The following is a 23,960-nucleotide window of genomic DNA, read 5'->3' on the forward strand; positions in this document are numbered from 1 at the left end:
GAGTATTGTGTGTAGATTGCAGAGGATTTGTATTTATTTAAGCAATTTTGGAATAAAGCTATATCGTAACAAATGTTTAAAAGTCAAGGTGTCTGAATACTTTCCGAAGGCACTGTACACACATTCATTTTACAGAAATGCCTGGAGAAAAACCAGACATTGGTGAAAAATAAAGTTATTTATGTTTGTTTGTGTACTTATTTACTGCCCCAGTGACCTCAACCCCCCCCCCCCCCCCCCCTTCAAAAATCTATCTCTATCTAATCTGTAACAATCCCTTGGCACTGAAATGTGGTTGTAAAATAGTCATACTCACTCTTCCTTCTGTAATTATTAACCCACTCAATGGTGGTACAAGTGACTTGGACACAGACTTTAAAGCTTACTTCAGAAAATATCGTGTTGGTCTATGGCAAAACATGACTGGTGAGGACAAATGTCCAGCAGTTGAAGTTCTGGATGGCACATCACCCAAGCTCAGCCTGAAACGGGAAGTGGGACTGGTTGGCGCTGTGTCGCTCGTGGCTGGCACTATGATTGGATCTGGGATTTTTATGTCCCCTCAATTCGTTCTGGTCAACATAGGAAGCCCAGGAGGAAGCCTGGTGGTCTGGGCTGCTTGTGGCCTGCTGGCTGTGCTTGGCTCTCTCTGCTATGCTGAACTGGGGACAGTCATCCGAGAGTCGGGGGGAGAGTACATCTATATCCTACGGACGTCAGGCCCAGTATTGGCCTTCATTTTAATTTTCAGCTCAGTCATATTTGTGAGACCTGCCAGTGTGGCTGGGATCTCACTGAGCTTTGCTGAATATGCATTGGCACCTTTCTACCAGGACTGTCCATGCCCACAGCTGTTGGTGAAGTGTGTGGCTGCAGCAGGGATTGTGGTGACAGCCATTGTTAACTGTCTGAATGTACGATTCGCCATGTCAATGCAAGTGTTCTTCATGGTGGCCAAGGTGCTGGCTCTTTCAGTAATAATTATTGGAGGAGTGGTGTTGCTCGTCAGAGGGGAAACAGAAAGTTTTGAGGATTCTTTTAATGGGACCAACTTGGGCATCAATCCGATAGGTATTGCTTTCTACCAGGGACTGTGGTCCTACGATGGATGGAATAACTTGAATTATGTGACAGAAGAGCTGAAACGTCCTGAGGTAAAGAGATGCATTCACTTCCATTGTAGAAACTGTACATTGAGTTTATATTAGTGCTGATTTTGAGTACATAATACATTATATTTCTTATCTCATACAGGTTGATTACAAAGGAACACTAACACTGGTTTACACATTCTGAGTGTCACTGACCCTGACAAAAAGTGTTTTCAATGGGTGGTGATCTCAAATTTGTTTTATTCCGGATGGATTCTCCTCTGGTTTTCTCCTGCCATATCAGTTCTGTTATATTCACAGACATTATTCTAACAGTCTTAGAAACTTCCAAGTGTTTTCTATCCAATACTGCCAATACAGTCCAAGGACTATTGACATCTACTGGAAGCCATAGGAACTGCAATCTGGGAGGTATTCCATTGATTTTCCCATAGATAGCCATTACAATGAGTGGTGAGCTCATTTTTATTTTTTTTTGGATGGATTCTCCTCGGGTTTTCGCATGCCATATGAGTTCTGTTATACTCACAGACATTATTTTAACAGTTTTCGAAACTTTAGAGTGTTTCCAATACTTCCAATTACTTCCAATTATATGCATATCCTAGCTTCTGGGCCTGAGTAACAGGCAGTTTACTTTGGGCACCACAGTCACCTGAACGTCTGAATACTGCCCCCTATCCCTAAGAAGTTTTTAAGCAGGTCAACATTCACAAAGCCACGGGGCCAGATGGATTGCCAGGATGTGTACGCAAAGCATGCACGGACCAACTGGCAAGTGTCTTCACTGACATTTTCAACATCTCCCTGACTGAGTCTGTAATACCTACATGTTTCAAGCAGACCAACATAGTCCCTATGCCCAAGGAAGTGAAGGTAACCTGCCTAAATGATTACAGGCTCGTAGCACTCACATCAGTAGCCATGAAGTGCTTTGAAAGGCTGGTCATGGCTCACGTCAACAGCGTGAGCCGTTTTCTTTTTTGTACTACTGAGGTTATATTGCAAAGGAAATAAATAAACCAAAAATACAGAATATAGGATATACAGGCAAATCACCTGAGACAATACCTGACAAGTCTACTCTATCGCATCCTGCTAAATGGTTTTGATCTTTGGACCACCCCACCAACAGAGATATAGTGTGCCCTTATCTATTTATTAAATTGCATCTGATACACTAATCAGGATGGAAATATGGTTGAAAATGTATGCAGAACTACGTCATTAGCTAGAGGGCAAGTCTACACTAAAAAGACCTCGGCTGTCATTTTTACATTTACATGGCTTTTGACAGCAATTGCATGTGGCTTTATGACCAACACATATAAGAATGGTGAGATACTGTAGGTCAACCTTGGCCTTAACCTTTCAGACCTTCAGGGGATTGAATTATCCAATTGTACAATGACATACAGTAGCATCCATTTTCTCACTCTCCTAGTCAATCGGACCTCCTTTTTTTTGTTACAGTAATAATTTGGTGAATCTTTAACAAACACTTTGGGGGGGTAATCTGTATGGGCACCATTTTACATCTATAAACAAAGACACAACAATATACATTTTGCAACCTGAGAAGTTAATATTAACTACTAAGTACTTTGCACCCAGCATCAAAGATTTGCCAGGTCTTTGTATGTATTTGTCTTGCTTAAGAAGAAAGGATTGACCATTGACAACATTTTCTCATGTTGTTTGAATCAGTAAGCTGGCCATGGCAAAAACAGAAACAGAAGGGCTTCAACTGAAGTGCAAGTTGGGTTTAGTTGGTGCTGTTTCACTGGTATCAGGAATCACTATTGACAACATTTTCTCATGTTGTTTGAATCAGTAAGCTGGCCATGGCAAAAACAGAAACAGAAGGGCTTCAACTGAAGTGCAATTTGGGTTTAGTTGGTGCTGTTTCACTGGTAGCAGGAATCATGATTGGTATATTCATGTCCCCTCAGTTTATGCTGTCCTACATTGGAAGTCCAAAGGCAAGCCTGATCATTTGGGCCCTGTTTGGCCTAGTAGCCATGCTGGGAGGAATCTCGTAAACTGAGCTAGGAACCATTATTAAAGAATCAGGTGGGGACTTCATCTACATCCTTCAAATCTATGGACCTTTCCCTGCCTTCTTTGAGGCCTTTAACTTCCTACTAGTGGTGAAGCCAGCGAGCATCGCACCAATACCCCTCAGCTTTTCAGAATACGCTGTGGCACCTTTCTACCAAGACTGTTCTCCTTTCAGCTAATAGTGAAATGTGCTGCTGTTGCAGCCATCATGGTTGTAGCCATGGCCAGAATCTTGATGGACATTTATCCATGAGAATTCAGGTGGTCTTCTTGGTGGCTAAGCTACTTATTTGCCCTGATGGTTATAGTAATTGGAGGAGTAGTGAAAATTGCACAGGGGAATGTTACTGTACAAAAAAATGCTTTTGATAGTACAAACTTGGGTGTGAGCTCCATAGGGATGGCTTTTTACTAAGGCCTCTGGTCCGTCACTGGCTTGTACAACTTAAACTATGTGAAAGAAGAATTGAAAAGACCTGAGGTAAGAATGCACTGTAATAAGTAATGTCCTTTGTTCCATGATCTTAAGGACTTAACATATCTTTATCCATCTTGCACCCTCTCAGGTAAATCTGCCCAGGGCAGTTATGATTGCCATCCCCATGGTAACCATGCTCTATCTACTGGTCAATGTGAGCTACTTGGCTGCCATGACACCCAGAGAACTGATGTTGTCGAGTGCAGTGGCTGTCACCTGGGGGTGAGAGAGCTTAACTCCATCCACACACCTCTCTCAAAAAAAAATTCAATGTGTGATGAGATGACAAATGACATTGTTGTCTTTAACAGCAATAAGGTGCTCGGGAGCTGGGGATGGGTGATGTCCATTGCAGCTGCTTTGTCTGCTTTTGGCTCCCTGAATGGAACATTCTTTAGTGGTGGCCGGGTTTGCTTTGTGGCTGCAAGAGAGGGACACATGGTGAGAAACACATGCAAGAGACAGGCAATTTTAACTGACATTTTTCAAAAGGAAACTTTGGCATAGTCTGATGTAGGTGTTGAGTTAGATAGTTTTGTAGTTTTTATGTCAACATTTGTGTTGTCTTTGTCTCCAGCCTGATATTCTTGCCATGGCCCATGTGAATCGACTTACCCCCTCTCCAGCCCTGATCTTCACCACGGCTATTTCACTTCTGGTTCTCATCCCTGGGGATTTCCAGAGCATTGTCAACTTCTTCAGGTAGTTTATGCTTTGACTTCAAAATGTCTCAATACATTTATCAAATTGTTGCTTTATTTATCTTCCATCCCTCTGCATTGATATTACCAGTTTTACAGCCTGGTTCTTCTATACAATCACTCTGTCTGGGCTTCTCTACCTAAAGATCAAGAAACCTGAACTTCCCAGGACATATAGCGTGAGTCTCATAGGATATCTCATTCCTTATTTTATTTATAAAGGTCTGAGTCCTTTTGAACAACACAAGATTGATTTATTAAAATGCAATTGGCCAAATGGACCCATCTGCTTTCTCAACTCTTGTGACAGTACCACTGTTTTTGTTTATTCACCCAGGTTCCCATTGTAATCCCCATCTTGGTCATCATGGCAGCGATTTTCCTTGTGATGGCACCTATCATTGACAACCCAGCAATAGAGTACCTCTACGTCACCATATTCATCTTCAGTGGTGTATTGGTTTATGTGCCATTCATTCACTACAAACTCTGCCCTGGACTGTTGGAGAAAGTCACTGTGTTCCTGCAGCTCTTCCTAGAGGTGGCCCCAGCAGACAAAAATCTATGACAATGCTGTCTTCTGAGTAATACCTGGACCAAAATAATTTACATCTCGGATGGGCACCACCATAACCTGGTTTTCAATAGTATTTAAGATGGAACGTAAAAAAAAAAGAAATTGTTATCAAATTCGGTAAATATCAGACTTAATTTGTACTGATTGTACTGCAATATAGGATGCTTTCAATAAATAATGCAAGTAAACATACCATTTTGTAAAATTGTAGACTTTATTTGGTGAAAAAAAAGAAAAGAGAATTTGTTGTTCAATTGTTTTTTTACATTAATATGTTCCAACAAGACATTTAGTATGATAAATCCAAAATTACTGTGCAGGTATTACAAAAATGAGTTAGATTTCTTTGTGAAGTCATTGCATTTGGAGCCACTCAATCATGGTAATGTATACAGTATTTTCAGTATAAAAAGTAGGAAAGCAATATGGGTAAAAATAAATAACACCACACAGGCCCATTTCCAGCACTGATTGTAACTATACATGTTCAGTAGACTTTTTATTAGAATCAGACTTCCAAAAGTCATCCTTGATGGAATAATCCTGGGTAATGTCAAAATATAATCATAGGCATAATTTTAGGCTGTTATTTTCCTGTGTAGCCTGCTAACAACTTCATGAGTCCTAATCAGTTACTATCATTTAGTTGGCAATTAAAACAGATCCAGATCATCAATAGATGTAGACTCATTTTGTTGGATATACTTGAGAATGTCGATTTGATCCTTCACCTCATTTGCAACTGGAAGAACACCCACAACTGGGCCCCTACCACCTGAGACTAGAGAGGAGGGCTTCACAGGCAGTTTTGGCTTTGGGGCCAGTTTGGGTTTGGGGGCAGGAACTGGCCTGATACTTTTCTTCACCTGGAGGAGCTTGTCAAAGTTGTCTTCTATCCTGAAAAGGGAAACAAGGACAATGTTGAATGGCTAATACAATGTTGTAATAACCCCTTTGTCTCGCAAATAACTATAACTGTATACCTGAAAAGTTCATCTGTATCCTCATCCAGTCCTGAATCTGCAGATGCCACATCCTTGTATGCTGTTGGAAGTAGTAAAGGGTCACCCAACTTCACTTTCCACATCAAGTCTGGCTCCTTAAACAGCTTAACGTTGCCTGTTAGCACAATGAAGATATGAGTTGAACTTAAATTGGACAAGAGGCAAGCTTCCTTGGGAACAGATCTGATATCTTCATTTACGGGATGTCAGTCTGGAATCTCTGACACTGACACTGTTTGTAGAGAGCTAATGACATTGTCATTGCAGTTCCTATGGAAGCAATAAATGGAACACAGAATCTGTATTTAAATATTTATACTAACTGTCTTTGGCTGCAGGTTGAAACAAGTCGTCATCTATATCCTCAGCCTCATCAAACAGAGATAACTTAGGTTGGGTAGCCACTTTAGCCTGTGGAGGCTTTTTCTTCTTCTGCCTCATGCACCTGGGGGAAAGGGTGACAGAAAGCATTAAATACCATACAGTGCCTGTAGAAAGTATCCCCATTTTCAAATATTGTTGATTTACAGCCTGAAATGATATTTTCCCTTCAACCATTTGATCCAGAATACAGATATTTGAGAAGATGCCAAAACCATTGAGAAAAACATCTAAAATGAACACAACCTCAGCAAGGCTCTTACTTTAAATTTCCTAGAGGTCCAAGGTACTGATCATCATCGTCATGTTCCTGCTCCTCTTCCCTAGGTTTCACTGGTGGAACATGTTTGGTTACTTTCGCAGCAGCAGCAGGGGTCTCCTCACTTTCAAAGAAATTATAGCCTTCTTCTTTATCCTGGTCCTGCCAATCTGCAACGTTCCTGGTTTTCGAATCTGCCATTGTGGACTTCGCCCCTACAGAAATATGAACTGTGAGCCAAATATTCTTTTTGACATTATATTCTTGATTAAATAAGGCAACTTCTACACTACAGGGAAGTACTGTTTATTTTTTCTGTTTGGTTAATAATTCATACTTTTCTTAAATAACTAGCCAGGCAGATACATGTCAATTTGAACCCCTGACTGCCTTGATATACAGTAACCTCATTGTAATATCACAGTTTGGTGCAGTAGTATTAGTACTAATCCCCAAGGTTGAAAATTTTCTGACCTATGTAGTTTGCATTAAGATAGAGGGGTGGCATTAGTGTAGGCGAATGAGTTAGAAAGTGCAAGTTTCAGTCAGAGACAAGCAAATTAAACAAGTTATTTACCAAAACTCTATAGAAAAAATACTATTTACTGTAGTGCTTTGTGGTACATTACCTAAGAGCTCCAACACCTCTGGGCAAGTAGCAAGTGTAGAATTCTTGGAGATGAACTTGACCAGTTCGTCAAAGGCCACCCTACGCTCCCGGATGTCTGCCTCGCCTACAAACAGGGCCTTGCGAGGCATGGCTGGTAAGGTGATCTTCGGATATTGACCCATGAGTCTGTAGTAAAACTCATCAATTTCACTGTATTTCTTTGAAACCTGCAAAACACATGTAAAACATGCAGGGTCTAGGTATGCCTGTAGCTTTTATAGCAATGCTTTGGGGTTCAAATCTAACCGTTAGAATTGTATATTTGGTTGTTGTTCAAAATCTTTATGTTATTATGCATTATGTAGCTGTTATAAAGGGTTTAGGAATGCATACTGTACATACTGAATGCTACAGTGAAGTGTTACCACAATTTCACACCAAGCAGTAGCTGCAACACCATCACTTTCAATTTGAGGTGATTAGGGGCACAGGGGCAGGATGCTAAATACTTATGTTTCCACCTAACTTAAATGGGACTGGGACTACCTGTGACTACCTACCACCAGCTGTACAATATCTTCAGGTTTGTGCTTGGCGGATTTGAAGGCAGCCAGCCGAGTCACCACAATAATCTGGTACTCCACATGACCTGTCATCATCGTACCACGGATCTCCTGGTAAAGAGGCACCTGCAGATCTATGCCTGTCACCTCATTCTGCAACAGCCTGGGATGGAAAACATTGTGACATTGACCAAAAGTAATTCAAATCAAATCAAATCAAATGTATTTATATAGCCCTTCGTACATCAGCTGATATCTCAAAGTGCTGTACAGAAACCCAGCCTAAAACCCCAAACAGCAAGCAATGCAGGTGTAGAAGCACGGTGGCTAGGAAAAACTCCCTAGAAAGGCCAATACCTAGGAAGAAACCTAGAGAGGAACCAGGCTATGTGGGGTGGCCAGTCCTCTTCTGGCTGTGCCGGGTGGAGATTATAACAGAACATGGCCAAGATGTTCAAATGTTCATAAATGACCAGCATGGTCGAATAATAATAAGGCAGAACAGTTGAAACTGGAGCAGCAAAGTGCAAGATTCATTCAAGAACAGAACTGTGGAGTGACATCGTGACACTGTTCCAACGGTAAACAGCAAGAAAGGAATCCAGCAAACATGTCAATGACACCTTTTATTTCACTACATGCTGATATTAATTTATATGTGCACAATAGTTTGGTGAATAGTTGCAACTAAGTCAAAGGGACCCCTGGGTTGGTACAGGGAAAAACAAGGACTGGCTTCAACAAGTAAACAACGATGGGGATGTGTTTCACACGTGTTAATGTTATCAGGCAACCTCGAAACGTCAAAGAAAGATAGCTACGAAATGTTCTTTATTTTACCTGCTTGTAATAAGTCCGTCTGGCATTGTGGTAAGATTTCTGTCCTGTCTCTGTTTAGCTGTAATCAAGCTGACCACCCCCATTCCCTACTGTTATGATACAAGTCATGGGATGGGAACTAGATACTGTTTCGGCTGCAGGCATACAAAACAGGAACTTCCGGTTTTAGCCTTCAAAATAAAAGCGCGCTGCTGCACTCGTTCTGCACAGCACAAGCGCCGGGCGGTGAGTTGCGAATATTTTACAGTTGCTTGTCGTCTGGGAAGGAGGCACATCGACTGATAGTAAGTCGAGGCATATGTCAGTAGCAGAACAAGCTCAAATCAAGTAAAAACTAACTTGTTTCGACAGCAAAGCTAGGTAACTAGGTCATCATCTACATTGGCTATGATCAGCTGATAGCCCATCCGTCTTTGCCTTTATGGCTTTTGCGTGCAGCCCTGCTACACTAATAGCAATCGGGCACCCGTGTGAGAACTCGTTGGGCTAGAATACCGCCATACCAGCATAGAACTCTCCATAAGCCACGCCCCAGTGGGAAGCTCTAGGCATGTTGCCTAGAAAAAAAATACATTTACAATGTGTCCGCGGTGGTTCTGTGTAGCCTAGTAATGCTAAAATATTTCAGACCAGTGTATTGTAGTTAATTTCGTCTTTGACTCAATACGTTCAATATATTTGAGTAGTAAACAGGGAAACAACAACGAAGTGAAAGGAGATACCAAGTCAGTTTCATAGCTGAATGCTTTCAACCAAAATGTGTTTGCCGCAACCTTAACCCCCTAGGATCCAGGTAGTTCGCAAAAGAATATACCAGAGGGGGCATCGTTTTACTAGGCTACCTACTAGGCTACATTGGGATCATATGGTTACCACCAGTGTTCGAATACATTGAGTTCGTTGACAAAACAGCAGTGGTGGAAAAAATACCCAATTGTCATACTTGAGTAAAAATAAAGATACCCTTTTATAGAAAATGACTCAAGTGAAAGTCACCCTGTAAAAAAGTACTTGAGTAAAAGTCTAAAGTATTTGGTTTTAAATATAATTAAGTATCAAAAGTAAATGTGTAAATCTTTTCAAATTCCTTATTAAGTAAACCAGAAGGCACCATTGTCTTTGAATTTTAAATATACCTATAGCCAGGGGCATGCTCCAAACCTCAGACATAATTTACAAATGAAGCATGTGTGTGTTTAGTGAGTCTGCCAGATCAGAGGCAATCGGGAAGACCAGGGATGTTCTCTTGATAAGTGTGTGAATTACACAATTCTTCTGTCCTGCTAATCATTCAAAATGCAACGAGTACTTTTGAGTGTCAGGGAAAATGTATGGAGTAAAAATGACATACTTTTCTTTAGTAATATAGTGAAGTAAAAGTTGTCAAAAATATAAATAGTAAAGTACAGATACCCCCCAAAAAACTACTTAATTAAAATTACTTGAAAGTACTACTTAAGTACTTTATACCACTGCAAAACAGACTATTGGACGGAGATGCTCTTAAATACAAGTAAAACTAAATGCATGCTCTTCAACCGATCGCTACCTGCACCTACCCGCCTGTCCAACATCACTACTCTGGACGGCTCTGACTTAGAACACGTGGACAACTACAAATACTTAGGTGTCTGGTTGGACTGTAAACTCTCCTTCCAGACCCATATCAAACATCTCCAATCCAAAGTTAAATCTAGAATTGGCTTCCTATTTCGCAACAAAGCATCCTTCACTCATGCTGCCAAACATACCCTTGTAAAACTGACCATCCTACCAATCCTCGACTTTGGCGATGTCATTTACAAAATAGCCTCCAATACCCTACTCAACAAATTGGATGCCGTCTATCACAGTGCAATCCGTTTTATCACCAAAGCCCCATATACTACCCACCATTGCGACCTGTACGCTCTCGTTGGCTGGCCCTCGCTTCATACTCGTCGCCAAACCCACTGGCTCCATGTCATCTACAAGACCCTGCTAGGTAAAGTCCCCCCTTATCTCAGCTCGCTGGTCACCATAGCATCTCCCACCTGTAGCACACGCTCCAGCAGGTATATCTCTCTAGTCACCCCCAAGACCAATTCTTTCTTAGCCCAAACAACTACCTCTTTCCCAACTGTATTTAATTTTTATTTATTTATTTTGCTCCTTTGCACCCCATTATTTTTATTTCTACTTTGCACATTCTTCCATTGCAAAACTACCATTCCAGTGTTTTACTTGCTATATTGTATTTACTTTGCCACCATGGCCTTTTTTGTCTTTACCTCCCTTCTCACCTCATTTGCTCACATTGTATATAGACTTGTTTATACTGTATTATTGACTGTATGTTTGTTTTACTCCATGTGTAACTCTGTGTCGTTGTATCTGTCGAACTGCTTTGCGTTATCTTGGCCAGGTCGCAATTGTAAATGAGAACTTGTTCTCAACTTGCCTACCTGGTTAATAAATAAATAAAAAACCAAAACTGAAGTAATACTCCTTATTTTACTCAACTAGAGATTGAATTAACTGGTGTTTCTTTGAGAAGATGGGCCTGGCTGACATGAAAAAGACATTAAGTGGAAAGGATCCACACACACCACAGGCTGATTAACAATCTGCAAATCTCTTTATTTACAATGCTGGCTGCCATGGTTAACACAAACGCAGGACATTGAATGCTACCTGAATTGAAAAGTAACACAAATAGGCCTACAGTACCACAGCGAGGTCATACAGGTGTGTGTGTGTTTAGTCAGATTATCCAGTGTCCACAACAGCACGATTGATCATTCTTTGCCCCCAGTGCATGCTCGCAACCCTCATCTTGTCTCCGTCTCCTCTTCCGGAGAGCCTAAGGCTCTTGGACCGTTACTGAGTACATCCTGGCCTGACACCTGGACGTGCCTGGCCCAATCCCACCTGGCCCCCATCTACCTGCTAATCTAATTTTGCACGCCCAATTTTTCAGTTTTTGATTTGTTAAAAAAGTTTGAAATATCCAATAAATGTCGTTCCACTTCATGATTGTGTCCCACTTGTTGTTGATTGTTCACAAAAAATACAGTTTTATATCTTTATGTTTGAAGCCTGAAATGTGGCAAAAGGTCGCAAAGCTCAAGGGGGCCGAATACTTTCGCAAGGCACTGTACACCTTCTGGAGCGCGTGCTACGGGTGGGTGTTGCCATCGTGACCAGTGAACTGAGATAAGCATGGACTTGTAGATGACCTGGAGCCAGTGGGTCTGGCGACTAATATGTAGCGAGGGCCAGCCGACTAGAGCATACAGGTTGCAGTGGTGGGTGGTATAAGGTCCTTTAGTAACAAAACGGATGGCACTGTGAAACTGCATCCAGTTTGCTGAGTAGAGTATTTGGAAGCTATTTTGTAGATGACATCGCCGAAGTCGAGTATCAGTAGGATAGTCAGTTTTACTAGGGTAAGTTTGGCGGCGTGAGTGAACGAGGCTTTGTTGTGCAAGGACTTCTAACAATGTCCACTGAACATTTACAGTTGAAGTCGGAAGTTTACATACATTTAGATTGGAGACATTAAAAATCATTTTTCAACCACTCCACAGATTTCTTGTTAATAAACTATAGTTTTGGCAAGTCGGTTAGGACATCTACTTTGTGCATGCCACAAGTAATTTTTCCAACAATTGTTTACAGACAGATTATTTCACTTATAATTCACTGTATCACAATTCCAGAGGGTCAGAAGTTTACATACACTAAGTTGACTTTGCCTTTAGACCTCAGAAAGAATATTGTAGACCTCCACAAGTCTGGTTCATCTTTGGGAGCAATTTCCAAAGGTCTGAAGGTACCACGTTCATCTGTACAAACAATAGTACGCAAGTATAAACACCATGGGACCACACAGCCGTCATACCACTCAGGAAGGAGATGCGTTCTGTCTCCTAGAGATTAACATACTTTGGTGTGAAAAGTGCAAATCAATCCCAGATCAACAGCAAAGGACCTTGTGAAGATGCTGGAGGAAACAGGTACAAAAGTATCTAGATCCACAGTAAAATGAGTCCTATATCGACATAACCTGAAAGGCCGCTCAGCAAGGAAGAAGCCACTGCTCTAAAACCACCATGAAAAAGCCAGACTACGGTTTGCAACTGCACATGGGGACAAAGATTGTACTTTTTGGAGAAATGTCCTCTGGTCTGATGAAACAAAAATAGAACTGTTTGGCCATAATGACCATTGTTATGTTTGGAGGGAAAGGGGGAGGCTGCACGCCGAAGAACACCATCCCAACCGTGATGCATGGGGGTGGCAGCATCGTGTTGTGCGGGTGCTTTGCTGCAAGAGGGTCAGGTGCACATCACAAAATAGATGGCATCATGACATAGGAAATTATGTGGATATATTGAAGCAACATTTCAAGACATTAGTCAGGAATTTGAAGCTTGGTCACAAAGGGGTCTTCCAAATGGACAATGATCCCAAGCATACTTCCAAAGTTGTGGCAAAATGGCTTAATGACAACAAAGTTAACATATTGGAGGGGCCATCAGAAAGCCCTGACCTCAATCCTATAGAACATTTGTGGGCAGAACTGAAAAAGCTTGTGCGAGGAAGCCTACAAACCTGACTCAGTTACACGAGCTCTGTCAGGAGGAATGGGCCAAAATTCACCCAACTTATTGTGGGAAGCTTGTGGAAGGCTCCCCAAAACGTTTGACCCAAGTTATACAATTTAAAGGCAATGCTACCAAATACTAATTGAGTGTATGTAAACTTCTGACCCACTGGGAATGTGATGAAATAAATAAAAGCTGAAATAAATCATTCTCTCTACTATTATTCTGACATTTCACATTCTTACAATAAAGTGGTGATCCTAACAGACCTAAGATGGGGAATTTTTTCTAGGATTAAATTTCAGGAATTGTGAAAAGCTGAGTTGAAATGTATTTGCCTAAAGTGTATGTAAACTTCCGACTTCAACTGTACAAAAACTAATGTACATGAACAACAGTGCAAAATGTTGTAACATTTTCAAAGGACATTGTTTAAAGTAGTCACTGTGCACAGAGTTGTGTGGTTTGTTTAACATTGCATTTATTGGATTTTGTTTGACATACATTTTAAAAGGAAAAATCAGAGTCTCAGCATCTTGTTATCGTGGAATTGACCCTATGGCAACAGTTTTGCTTAGGAATTCCTCATCTCAAAGCCTATACCATCTGACTTGATAGTGATACTCCAACTACATGCCTGCTTCCCCTGTGTCATATATTGAATGGCTATAGTTGGCTATTGCCCAACCAGGTGAACTATACATTCATTATTTACAGTTTATCAGGGGTCACTAAACGTCAGGCTGTTGTGCTCTCACTGTACAATCAGCATTTTAAAGCTACTGTGCCGTTTGAAAAAGCTTAGAAAGCTTTAAAAAAAATCTTTAGCGAGTTTAGTGACCCGATTTTTAGTTAGGCATAGTAATTGTTGGGAAACCCATTTGCTACTTGTTTAAAGGCAGGCTTACACTGGGGATGTGAGTAGACTAGGTACAGCCAAAAAACAAAGACTACAGTTCATGCCAGAAAAAGTGAAATTTTTGCTTGTTGAAAAAACTGGTACTTTCATACTTACATATTTTCTCACCACCAAGTTTAAGCTAAATTCAAACAGTAAAAGGTCTCGCACCTCCAGGAAAACAAATGTATGGTGACCAATCAGCACACCCGCCTCAACATCCGACTATGGGGTTAATTGAAAGATAAAACATTTAAAAAAGTGCTTTGGCAGACCATGTCAGCTACCTCAGAGGTTATATTCAAATAACACTGTTTACTGAAAAACAAACATTACTTTGCATCTCAGGTGTGCATTAACTGGTGTGTTTGCTGTTAAAAATACAATGTTATCCTTATGTTTGATATCAAGTTACACCTTGTGCCATTTAACCTATGTTCTTTGCCAAGAATAGAATCCTTACATTTTTGTTGACAGGTTGTAGGTTGGCATAAGGTTTTAAACTTCGGCAAAAAAGCATAGAAAATAGGTTGAGTCTGATGGGTCACACGGCTCCAGCCAAAACTACACTTCAAGCATTGAATGTCTGTTTCTTTAATGTCCACCAGCTGTAGTTGAAACACCCCCACTGTAATCAATGAGGCACACTACATACACCAGCCGCAGAAGCAGCATGTCATGTTCCAGGCCGCCTATATAGCAGTAGGGTTGCACAGGTTATCAGATCGTTAAGTCATACTGATAGGGTTCTTGGAATGTTAAACAGATATTAAACTGAAAGTTTATCAGACCTGTATCAGATCTCTGCAAGTTCCAAACTCTTAAAAATACAGAGTACCAGTCAAAAGTTTTCTACATTGTAGAACAATAGTGAAGACATCACATTTATTAAATAACACATACGGAATCATGTAGTAACCAAAAAAGTGTTAAACAAATCCAAATATATGTTATATTTGAGATTCATCAAAGTAGCTACCCTTTGCCTTGATGACAGCTTTGCACATTCTTGGAATTCCCTCAACCAGCTTCACCTGGAATGTTTTTCCAACAGTCTTGAAGGAGTTCCCACATGCTGAGCACTTGTTGGCTGTTTTTCCTTCACTCTGCTGTCCAACTCATCCCAAGCCGTGTCAGTTGGGTTGAAGTCGGGTGATTGTGGAGGCCAGGTCTTCTAATGCAGCATTCCATCACTCTCCTTCTTGGTTAAATAACCCTTACACAGCCTGGAGGTGTGCTGGGTCATTGTCCTGTTGAAAAACAAAAGATAGTCCGACTAAGAGCAAACCAGATGGGATGGTGTATTGCTGAAGAATGCTGTGGTAGCCATGCTGGTTAAGTGTGCCTTGAATTCTAAATAAATCACTGACAGTGTCACCAGCAAAGCACACGCACACCATCACACCTCCTCCTCCGTGCTTCACGGTGGGAACCACACATGCAGAGATCATCCGTTCACCTACTCTGCATCTCACAAAGACACGCCGGTTGGAACCAAAAATCTCACATTTGAACTCATCAGACCAAAGGACAGATTTACACCGGTCTAATGTCCATTGCTCGTGCTTCTTGGCCCAAGCAAGTCTCTTCTTCTTATTGATGTCCTTTAGTAGTGGTTTCTTTGCAGCAATTTGACCATGAAGGTCTGATTCAAGCAGTCTCCTCTGAACAGTTGATGTTGAGATGTGTCTGCTATTTGAATTCTGTGAAGCATTTATTTGTGCTGCAATTTCTGAGGCTGGTAACTCTAATGAACTTATCCTCTGCAGCAGAGGTAACTCTTGGTCTTTCTTTCCTGTGGGGGTCCTCATGAGAGCCAGTTTCATCATAGTGCTTGGTGGTTTTTGGGCCTGCACTTGAAGAAACTTTCAAAGTTCTTGAAATTTACAGCATTGACTAACCTTCATGTCTTGAAGTAATGATGGACTGTCATTTCTCTTTGCTTATTTAAGCTGTTCTTGCCATAATATGGACTTGGTCTTTAACCAAATAGGGCTATCTTCTGTATATCACTCCTACCTTGTCACAACACAACTGATTGGCTCAAACGCATTAAGAAGGAAAGAAATTCCACAAATGTACTTTTAACAAGGTACACCTGTTAATTGTTTAACACTTCTTTGGTTACTACATGATTCCATGTGTGTTATTTCAGTTTTGATGTATTCACTATTATTCTACAATGTAGAAAATAGTAAAATAAAGAGAAACCGTGGAATGAGTAAGTGTGTCCAAACTTTTAACTGATACTGTATATACCAAATCCTACTGTTCAGCGTGCATCTCTATATTAGACTTTTGTGTAATTTAAATCATGTACGAAAACCTTCTCCGACTTTTCTAAAAGCTATACATGGATTAGGGCATCGCTATAATTCCTCATACAGTATACTGACCTACATAATGTGCAACTGGTAGTTGTTGCAAGTTGCTACAGGACAGTAGATCCCTGAGAAACAAAACAGGAGACAATGATATTTTGATCCAAAACAATTGCTAAACGGGAGAATCAATACTGACAAATGTGCAATTCACATATTCTAGAGTAGTGACAATTTTCTCCTTTGTTCAACTAAATCAAAGTTGATGACCTTTGGATTGGCCACAACATTTGCAACATTGATTTATCTACCATAGCTCTCAGTTGGGCTGTCTTTGGGAGGGACTAGGAGAGATATGGGGAGACATTATAAACAATCTAGGTCCTGTGGTTAGTGAATCAGTTACGGTTGAGAGAGAGCTCAACCCAACATAAGGGACAGAGCTTTTTTTGTTGTTGAGCGCCCATCATGGGGGACCCCAAGATCTGGCTATTACTTCTTCTGAGCACCAATGTCTTTGCTCGTAAGTTTTTATATTTTATTACTCTCCGATTTTTATAAGATAGTGAAAACTATTCATCACTTGCATTTTATTTAGTCAATATAGGAAGATACATATTTTAGTAATATATTAGGAAAATAATTATATTCTATACTACAATCTACTTTTATTAATGACATTAAATTATTATATTATTATTAATGTATTATCATACATTAAATTATTTTGGATAGTTTGAAAAATATATGTCTAAAAATGTATGCTCAACTGCATGTCTGACATTTACAAAGATTCAATGTAGCAAAGTATACTGAACAAAAATATAAAAACAACATGTCAAGTGTTGGTCCCATGTTTCATGAGCTGAAATAAAAGATCCCAGAAATTGTAAATACGCACAAAACGCTTATTTCTCTCAAATGTTGTGCACAAATTTGTTTACATCCCTGTTAGTGAGCATTTCTCCTTTGCCAAGATAATCCATCCACCTGACAGGTGTGGCACATTAAAAAGCTTATTAAACAGCATGATCATTACGCAGGTGCGCCTTGTGATGGGGACAATAAAAGGCTGCTCTACAATGTGCAGGATTGTCACACAACACAATGACACAGATGTCTCAAGTTTTGAGGGAGCGTGCAATTGGCATGCTGACTGCAGGAATGTCCACCAGAGCTGTTGCTAGAGAATTAAATGTTAATGTCTCTACCATAAGCCCCCTCCAACATCATTTTAAAGAATTTGGCAGTATGTCCAACCGGCATCACAACCGCAGACCACTTGTTTGGCATTGTTCGAGTGAGCGGTTTGCTGATGTCAACCTTGTGAACATAGTGCCCCATGGTGGCGGTGGGGTTATCATATAGGCTGGCATAAGCTACAGACAACGAACACAATTGCATTTTATCAATGGCAATTTGAATGTATAGAGATACCGCAACGATATCCTGAGGCCCATTGTCGTGCCATTCATCCACCACCATCACCTCATGTTTCAGCATGATAATGCATGGCCCCGTGTTGCAAGATCTATACACAATTCCTGGAAGCTGAAAATGTCCCAGTTCTTCCATGGCCTGTATACTCACCAGACATGTCACCCATTGAGCATGTTGGGGATGCTCTGGATCGACATGTTCGACATCGTGTTCCAGTATCTGCCAATATCCAGCAACTTCGCATAGCCATCGAAGAGGAGTGGGACAACATTCCACAGGCCACAATCAACAGCCTGATCCTTGTATGAGATGTGTCACACAACATGAGGCAAATGGTGGTCACGCAGATGCATATCTATATTCCCAGTCATGTGAAATCTGTAGATTAGTGCCTAATGAATTTATTTTCATTGACTGATATCCTTGTATGAAATGTAACTTAGTCACATTTTTGAAATTGTTGCATGTTGCATTTATATTTTGTTCAGGATAAATAAATGCTACACCAATGTAACATTATTCACAAAAATTAGGACTCTTTTATTTGCTTTTTAGAGAAAGGCAGTGAGAATGCTGATGAACAGATGTCATCATGCCCATGTAAGTCTCTAAGAATTTACTTGAACTGTTAATCTTACATTCAGTAAATAAATGCTTTTAGATCGATGCCTGTCCTGGTTTTTGAGTTTTAGTGGAACTGGAGATAACAGAGATAACATGGCTGGATCTGAACTCTTGCGCCATGATGTTCATGATTTGTACAATTGATGTTATTCACTAAGAGAATTTCCATTTACTCAGTAAAGGTCCAGAGTTCAAGTGGTGACTTGGAACTTCGACTGTGAACCCAGGATGTTGTGTAAAAAATATTGACTTTAATTAAGGGAAAACCCTTCTCTTTTTTTGTTCTTAATTTAAAAAAATGATGTTTTGTTTTGCATTATGTAGAAGTACAGTACCAGTGAAAAGTTTGGACACACGTACTCATTCAAACTTTTTATTTAAATTTTTTTACTATATTCTACATTGTAGAATAATAGTGAAGACATCACAACTATGAAATAACACATATGGAATTATGTAGTAACCAAAAAAGTGTTAAACCAATCAAAATATATTTGAGATTTGAGATTCTTAAAAGAAGCCACCTTTTGCCTTGATGACAGCTTTGAACAGCCTTGGCATTCTCTCAACCAGCTTCACGAGAAATGCTTTTCCAACAGTCTTGAAGGAGTTCCCATATTTGCTGAGCACTTGATAGCTGTTTTTCGTTCACGCTGCAGTCCAACTCATCCAATACCATCTCAATTGGGTTGACGTCGGGTGATTGTGGAGGCCAGGTCATCTAATGCAGCATTTCATCACTCTCCTTGGTCAAATAGTCCTTACACAGCCTGGAGGTGTGTTTTGGGTCACTATTCGGTTGAAAAACAAATGATAGCCCCACTAAGCACAAACCAGATGGGATGGCGTATCACAGCAGAATGCTGTGCTAGCCATGCTGGTTAAGTGTACTTTGATTTCTAAATAAATCCTAGACAGTGTCACCAGCAAGGCACCGCCACATTATCACACCTCCTCCATGCTTCACGGTAGGAACCACACATGGAGAGATCATCCGTTCACCTACTCTACGTCTCACAAAGACACGACGGTTGGATCCAAAGATCTCAAATTTGGACTCATCTAACCAAAGGACAGATTTACACCGATCTAATGTCCATTGCTTGTGTTTCTTTGTCCAAGCAAGTCTATCTTATTATTGATGTCCTTTAGTAGTGGTTTCTTTGCAGAAATTCGATCATGAAGGCCTGATTCACGAAGTGCCCTCTGAACAGTTGATGTTGAGATGTGTCTGTTACTTGAACTCTGTGAAGCATTTATTTGTGCTGCAATTTCTGAGGCTGGTAACTCTAATGAATGTATCCTCTGCAGCAGAGGTAACTCTGGGTCTTTTCCTGTGGCGGTCCTCATGAGAGCCAATGCGCTTGATGTTTTTTGGGACTGCACTTGAAGAAACTTTCAAAGTTCTTGAAACTTTCCACATTGACTGACCTACATGTCTTAAAGTAAAGATGGACTGTCATTTCACTTTGCTTATTTGAGCTATTCTTTCCATAGTATGGACTTGGTCTTTTACCAATTAAGGCTATCTTCTGTATACCACCCCATACATTATCATAACACAACTGATTGGCTCAAATGGATTAAGAAGGAAAGAAATTCCACAAATGAACTTTTACCAGGGCACACCAGTTAATTGAAATGCATTCCAGGCGACTACCTCATAATGCTGGTTGAGAGAATGCCAGGAGTGTGTGAAGCTGTCATCAAAGCAAAGGGTGGCTACTTTGAAGAATCTCAAATATAAAATATATTTTGATTTGTTTAACACTTTCTTGGTTACTACATGATTACATATGTGTCATTTTATAGTTTTGATGTCTTCAGTGTTATTTTATAGTGTAGAAAATAGTAAAATAGAGAAAAACCCTGGAATGTGTAGGTGAGTCCAAAATGTTGACTGGTACTGTACATCTAAAACGTAGCCAGTGGCTAGTAGCTAGTATATTAGAAGTATTGATACAAATTATATAATACTTGATATAATATTTGTACATTCAGTGACATTATTCAAATTGATTTGCCCATTATTTGTGATCTCCAGTGTCAGCAAGGTTTAAGACCTTTAAGAAATATGTGTACCAATACACAACAGAGAGCAAAAATGGTGTGACTGGTACATCCAAACTCAGGAATGGCCCCAAAGTCACATGTCAGGTAAGCCTATGTCTGTTTGTTTTTGTGGCTCCACTTTTTATTGTTTCTCCTGGTAAACGGGGGAGCTCTTGCCCCTCCCTCTCTCTGTTTGCTTCACCTCTCTTGTTATTATCCTCCTCGTTTAGGTTGAACTCGAAGTCCCACAAGAATGCAGCTTCGTTCTTCACACAGCGAACTGTGCTCTCAGTGAGGTGTCGGTCATCGACCCTCAGGGAGAGCCTGTGTATAGACAGGCCGCAGGAGCTGATGCCTTCCAGGCTGCTATGGAGAAGTCAGTGGAAACATTTACCATAAAGATAAAACATGTATTGTCAATTTGATTATTTGAACATAACATTTTCACCTTCACTTTCCATCATTTTTTATTAACCATTTCAATCATTTTTCACTTGTAAAATTAATAACACTATTTATTAGTCTATTATTATAAGTCCAGTGAAAGAACAGATCAACTATAATTAATTTGACCATGTTGACTTATTGTCTGGTGTGTCGTTTGTATTCAGGAACCCTCTGAAAATCACATGGGAGCCGGTCGTCGGGATACGCCTCTACCCAGAGCCAGATGAGCCTGTCAACATCCTGAACATCAAGAGGGGCATCATCTCCGCACTCAACGTCCCTGTCATGGAGGAGAGCAACAACATTATGGTAGGTCAGGTGTTTCTTAGATGTGCACTTTTGCACTGAGGGAAAGTGAGGGAAATATTGATGTATATTTTTCCCTTTCCTCATTAGAACACTGTGCATGGCCTGTGCAAGACTGACTACACAGTCAACTCCAGGAAGGACATTGATACAGATGTGACCCTCACCAGAGATCTGTCACAGTGTGATCAGTTCCGCAGAATGAAGCTCCCCAGCAGCCCCCTGGCCCTCCTCCCAAGCCTGGTGAGACCTGACTTCAAAAACATTAAACCTGTACAACTTCACTGTGTTGAAAATGTTGTGGGTTCCCTCTGGGTCCACACATACAGATATAGGATCTTAATTTGACCAGTTTCTCACAGTAGAAAAATAATCCTACAGCAACAGGAAATGTGAAACATTGTGTGGATTATAATGAATGGACATTTTTGTACAAAAAGTTTTTTTGATACAAAAGTGAAAATTACAAACTTTAGAAGCCTTTTTTACCTTAAATACACTACAAATTTCCTGCAACAACAGGGTGATCAAAATAAAATCCTACACCTGTACAAAAAATGTTGCTCTCAAAGTGACTGCTAAAAGTGACATATAATATGATATTATATGATGTCATGTTATTTTAGAGCAATTATAGTCTATAAATTATATGACATTTCAAGGAAGTCCTGAACAAACCATACAGCCATTTTGATAGATATGTGTCTTTTCTTATAACTTCAAAAGTTAGATAAAAAAAAAAGGTAATAATGTCATTATTTGGCTATCACTCTTTCTTCAGCATGGTCCTTTGTCCAAGCTCATCAGTAGTACTCAGGACTGCAACTATCAGTTTGACAACAGGAGAAAGCATATGACCAATGCTGTGTGCACAGAAAAGCACATCTTTCTGCCCTTCTCACATGAGTAAGTCACCGACAAACATTTATGTGTATGTGCGGTGTGCAAGTGTGCATGTGTGTGCTAGGGTTTAATTGTGGGAACTGGGTTACCATGATTTCCTGCCCAAACCCATTCTCATTTCCCGAGATAAATAATGGCATGATCAATCAACACAGTGTGTGTGTGTGTGTCTGTGTGTGTCTGTGTGTGTGTGTGTGTGTGTGTGTGTGTGTGTGTGTGTGTGTGTGTGTGTGTGTGTGTGTGTGTGTGTGTGTGTGTGTGTCTGTGTGTGTGCGTGTGTGTGTGTGAGTGTGATTGTGATTGTGAGTGTGCGCTGTTGTAGCCTACTGTGGGCCTATTACGCAAAGTCGCCATTAATTCAAAGCACTACGTGTGACGGGTTCTTCTACCATGCCATTGGAAACACTAAGTAGGCCTACATTCTACATCAGATCAGCACTAAAAAAATATGGCCATAGCCTACCCTCCCCAAGAATCCCCCAATATATCACAACTGGTGAGAGAATATGCAGAGAACGGGAAGGGCATATTAGCCTAGATGCAGAAATACAAACTATGCACTTGCAACATATCAACTCGCTGGCTTCATTCATACATTAGTCCAGTCATCACAATGCTAGCAGCTAACCATATTTACTCAAAATGAAGTCCCCAATAGAAAACATCCCTTACAAACTAAGAAAAGAGTGTTCCTCAAGGATTCTTTGAAAAGGGTGAGGGTTCTGTGTGAAACTATAATCAGTCAAAGAACCCTTTGAGCCTTTCAATGGTTCTTTGCGGTTCACAGTGGTGGTTTGCTCACAGCTCTTTTTGTGCAACAGTGAATGAGTGTCATTCCAGTTGATCTAATCTGTTGTGCTATGCCATTACATGTTAAATGTGATTATGTCCAGTGATGGTGTCTTGTGAAAGACTCATATATGGCCTTGCGTCAATTGAGAACTGATGTCTAAATCAGGTTCTCAAACCTCTCCTCAGGGGCCCCCAGCCATTCCAAAGCTAGCACACCTGATTCAACTTGTCAATTAACACAACAATAAAAATGATGGAATTTTAACCATACTTTAACCATGTCATTTGAGGGCTGAGGGGATAGGGTGTGTATTTTAAGTGTTTGGACCGCAGCCATAGACTGTTCTCTTTGCTACCGCACTTAACACTTATTTTTCTTAAAACTGCATTATTGGTTAAAGGCTTGTAAGTAAGCATTTCACTGTAAGGTCTACCTACACCTGTTGTATTCGGCGCATGTGACATTTGATTTGATAAAGAACATTTGAAAAGGGTTCTGTACAGCGGCAAAAATGGATGTAGCGATAGCGGAACCCTTTTTGGTGATAAATATAACCTTTTTTTAATAGTTATTTTTTGGGAACAGGTTCTCTATAGCACCATCACGGTTCCATTTACAACTGTATGAGCATGGTTCTTTATAGAAGCTTCAAAAAGGGTTCAATATAGCACCTAAACGGATATGCCATCTTTACAAGCCAAATAACCCTTATTTGGCACTATATAGAAACATTTTTTTTTGTGTGATAGCTACTTGCATGGTTTCGGTAAATATAATTGCTTACTAAGTGTGCAGGCTACACTCGACCTCTCGACGCAGTTACAGTAGACAATGTCCAATCTCAATATCCATACATTCAAATTTCCAAACTAACGTGTGGCACTGGCAGAGACTCAAAATATAAACTGTTGCTAATCACAAAATGGCAGATACACTGTGTCCACAAATGCGCTTGAGGAAATAGACATTTGCAATTTTGTTTCATGATGTTAGGCCTATGC

At 40.3% G+C, this 23,960-nt stretch overlaps 3 protein-coding genes across 4 annotated transcripts in view; 2 read left to right on the forward strand and 1 right to left on the reverse strand.

Annotated features, from left to right (window-relative positions):
• Positions 1-348: 348 nt before the first annotated feature.
• On the forward strand, positions 349-5,122 carry LOC109904168 (b(0,+)-type amino acid transporter 1). The gene is made up of 6 exons (XM_020501360.2): positions 349-1,154; positions 3,740-3,873; positions 3,963-4,092; positions 4,229-4,353; positions 4,444-4,531; positions 4,690-5,122. Exons 1-6 carry the CDS (start codon positions 420-422, stop codon positions 4,918-4,920), a joined length of 1,443 nt encoding a protein of 480 aa, XP_020356949.1. The 5' UTR covers positions 349-419; the 3' UTR covers positions 4,921-5,122.
• A 2-nt stretch (positions 5,123-5,124) lies between these two features.
• Positions 5,125-8,734, reverse strand: hs1bp3 (HCLS1 binding protein 3). 2 transcript variants are annotated; one of them, XM_020501363.2, is made up of 7 exons: positions 8,587-8,734; positions 7,744-7,909; positions 7,203-7,410; positions 6,578-6,788; positions 6,257-6,378; positions 5,913-5,973; positions 5,125-5,826 (listed from the first exon to the last, which is right to left on the reverse strand). In XM_020501363.2, the coding sequence occupies exons 1-7, from the start codon at positions 8,667-8,669 to the stop codon at positions 5,583-5,585; spliced, it is 1,095 nt and encodes a 364-aa protein (XP_020356952.1). In that variant the 5' UTR covers positions 8,670-8,734; the 3' UTR covers positions 5,125-5,582. The 2 variants fall into 2 exon arrangements, with proteins under 2 accessions (XP_020356952.1, XP_020356951.1); XM_020501362.2 differs by having other exon boundaries at positions 5,913-6,048.
• An 8,057-nt stretch (positions 8,735-16,791) lies between these two features.
• Positions 16,792-23,960, forward strand: part of apoba (apolipoprotein Ba) — a 43,773-nt gene continuing 36,604 nt past the window's right edge. The window contains exons 1-7 of the mRNA XM_020501358.2: positions 16,792-16,917; positions 18,390-18,434; positions 20,503-20,615; positions 20,741-20,886; positions 21,122-21,266; positions 21,354-21,506; positions 22,045-22,169. Of these exons, the coding sequence (XP_020356947.1) occupies positions 16,863-16,917; positions 18,390-18,434; positions 20,503-20,615; positions 20,741-20,886; positions 21,122-21,266; positions 21,354-21,506; positions 22,045-22,169 (782 nt within the window). The 5' untranslated portion in view covers positions 16,792-16,862. The remainder of the gene's footprint in view (positions 16,918-18,389; positions 18,435-20,502; positions 20,616-20,740; positions 20,887-21,121; positions 21,267-21,353; positions 21,507-22,044; positions 22,170-23,960) is intronic.

This window comes from Oncorhynchus kisutch, linkage group LG14 (genome assembly GCF_002021735.2).
Source record: "Oncorhynchus kisutch isolate 150728-3 linkage group LG14, Okis_V2, whole genome shotgun sequence".
Taxonomy (NCBI): Eukaryota; Metazoa; Chordata; class Actinopteri; order Salmoniformes; family Salmonidae; genus Oncorhynchus; species Oncorhynchus kisutch.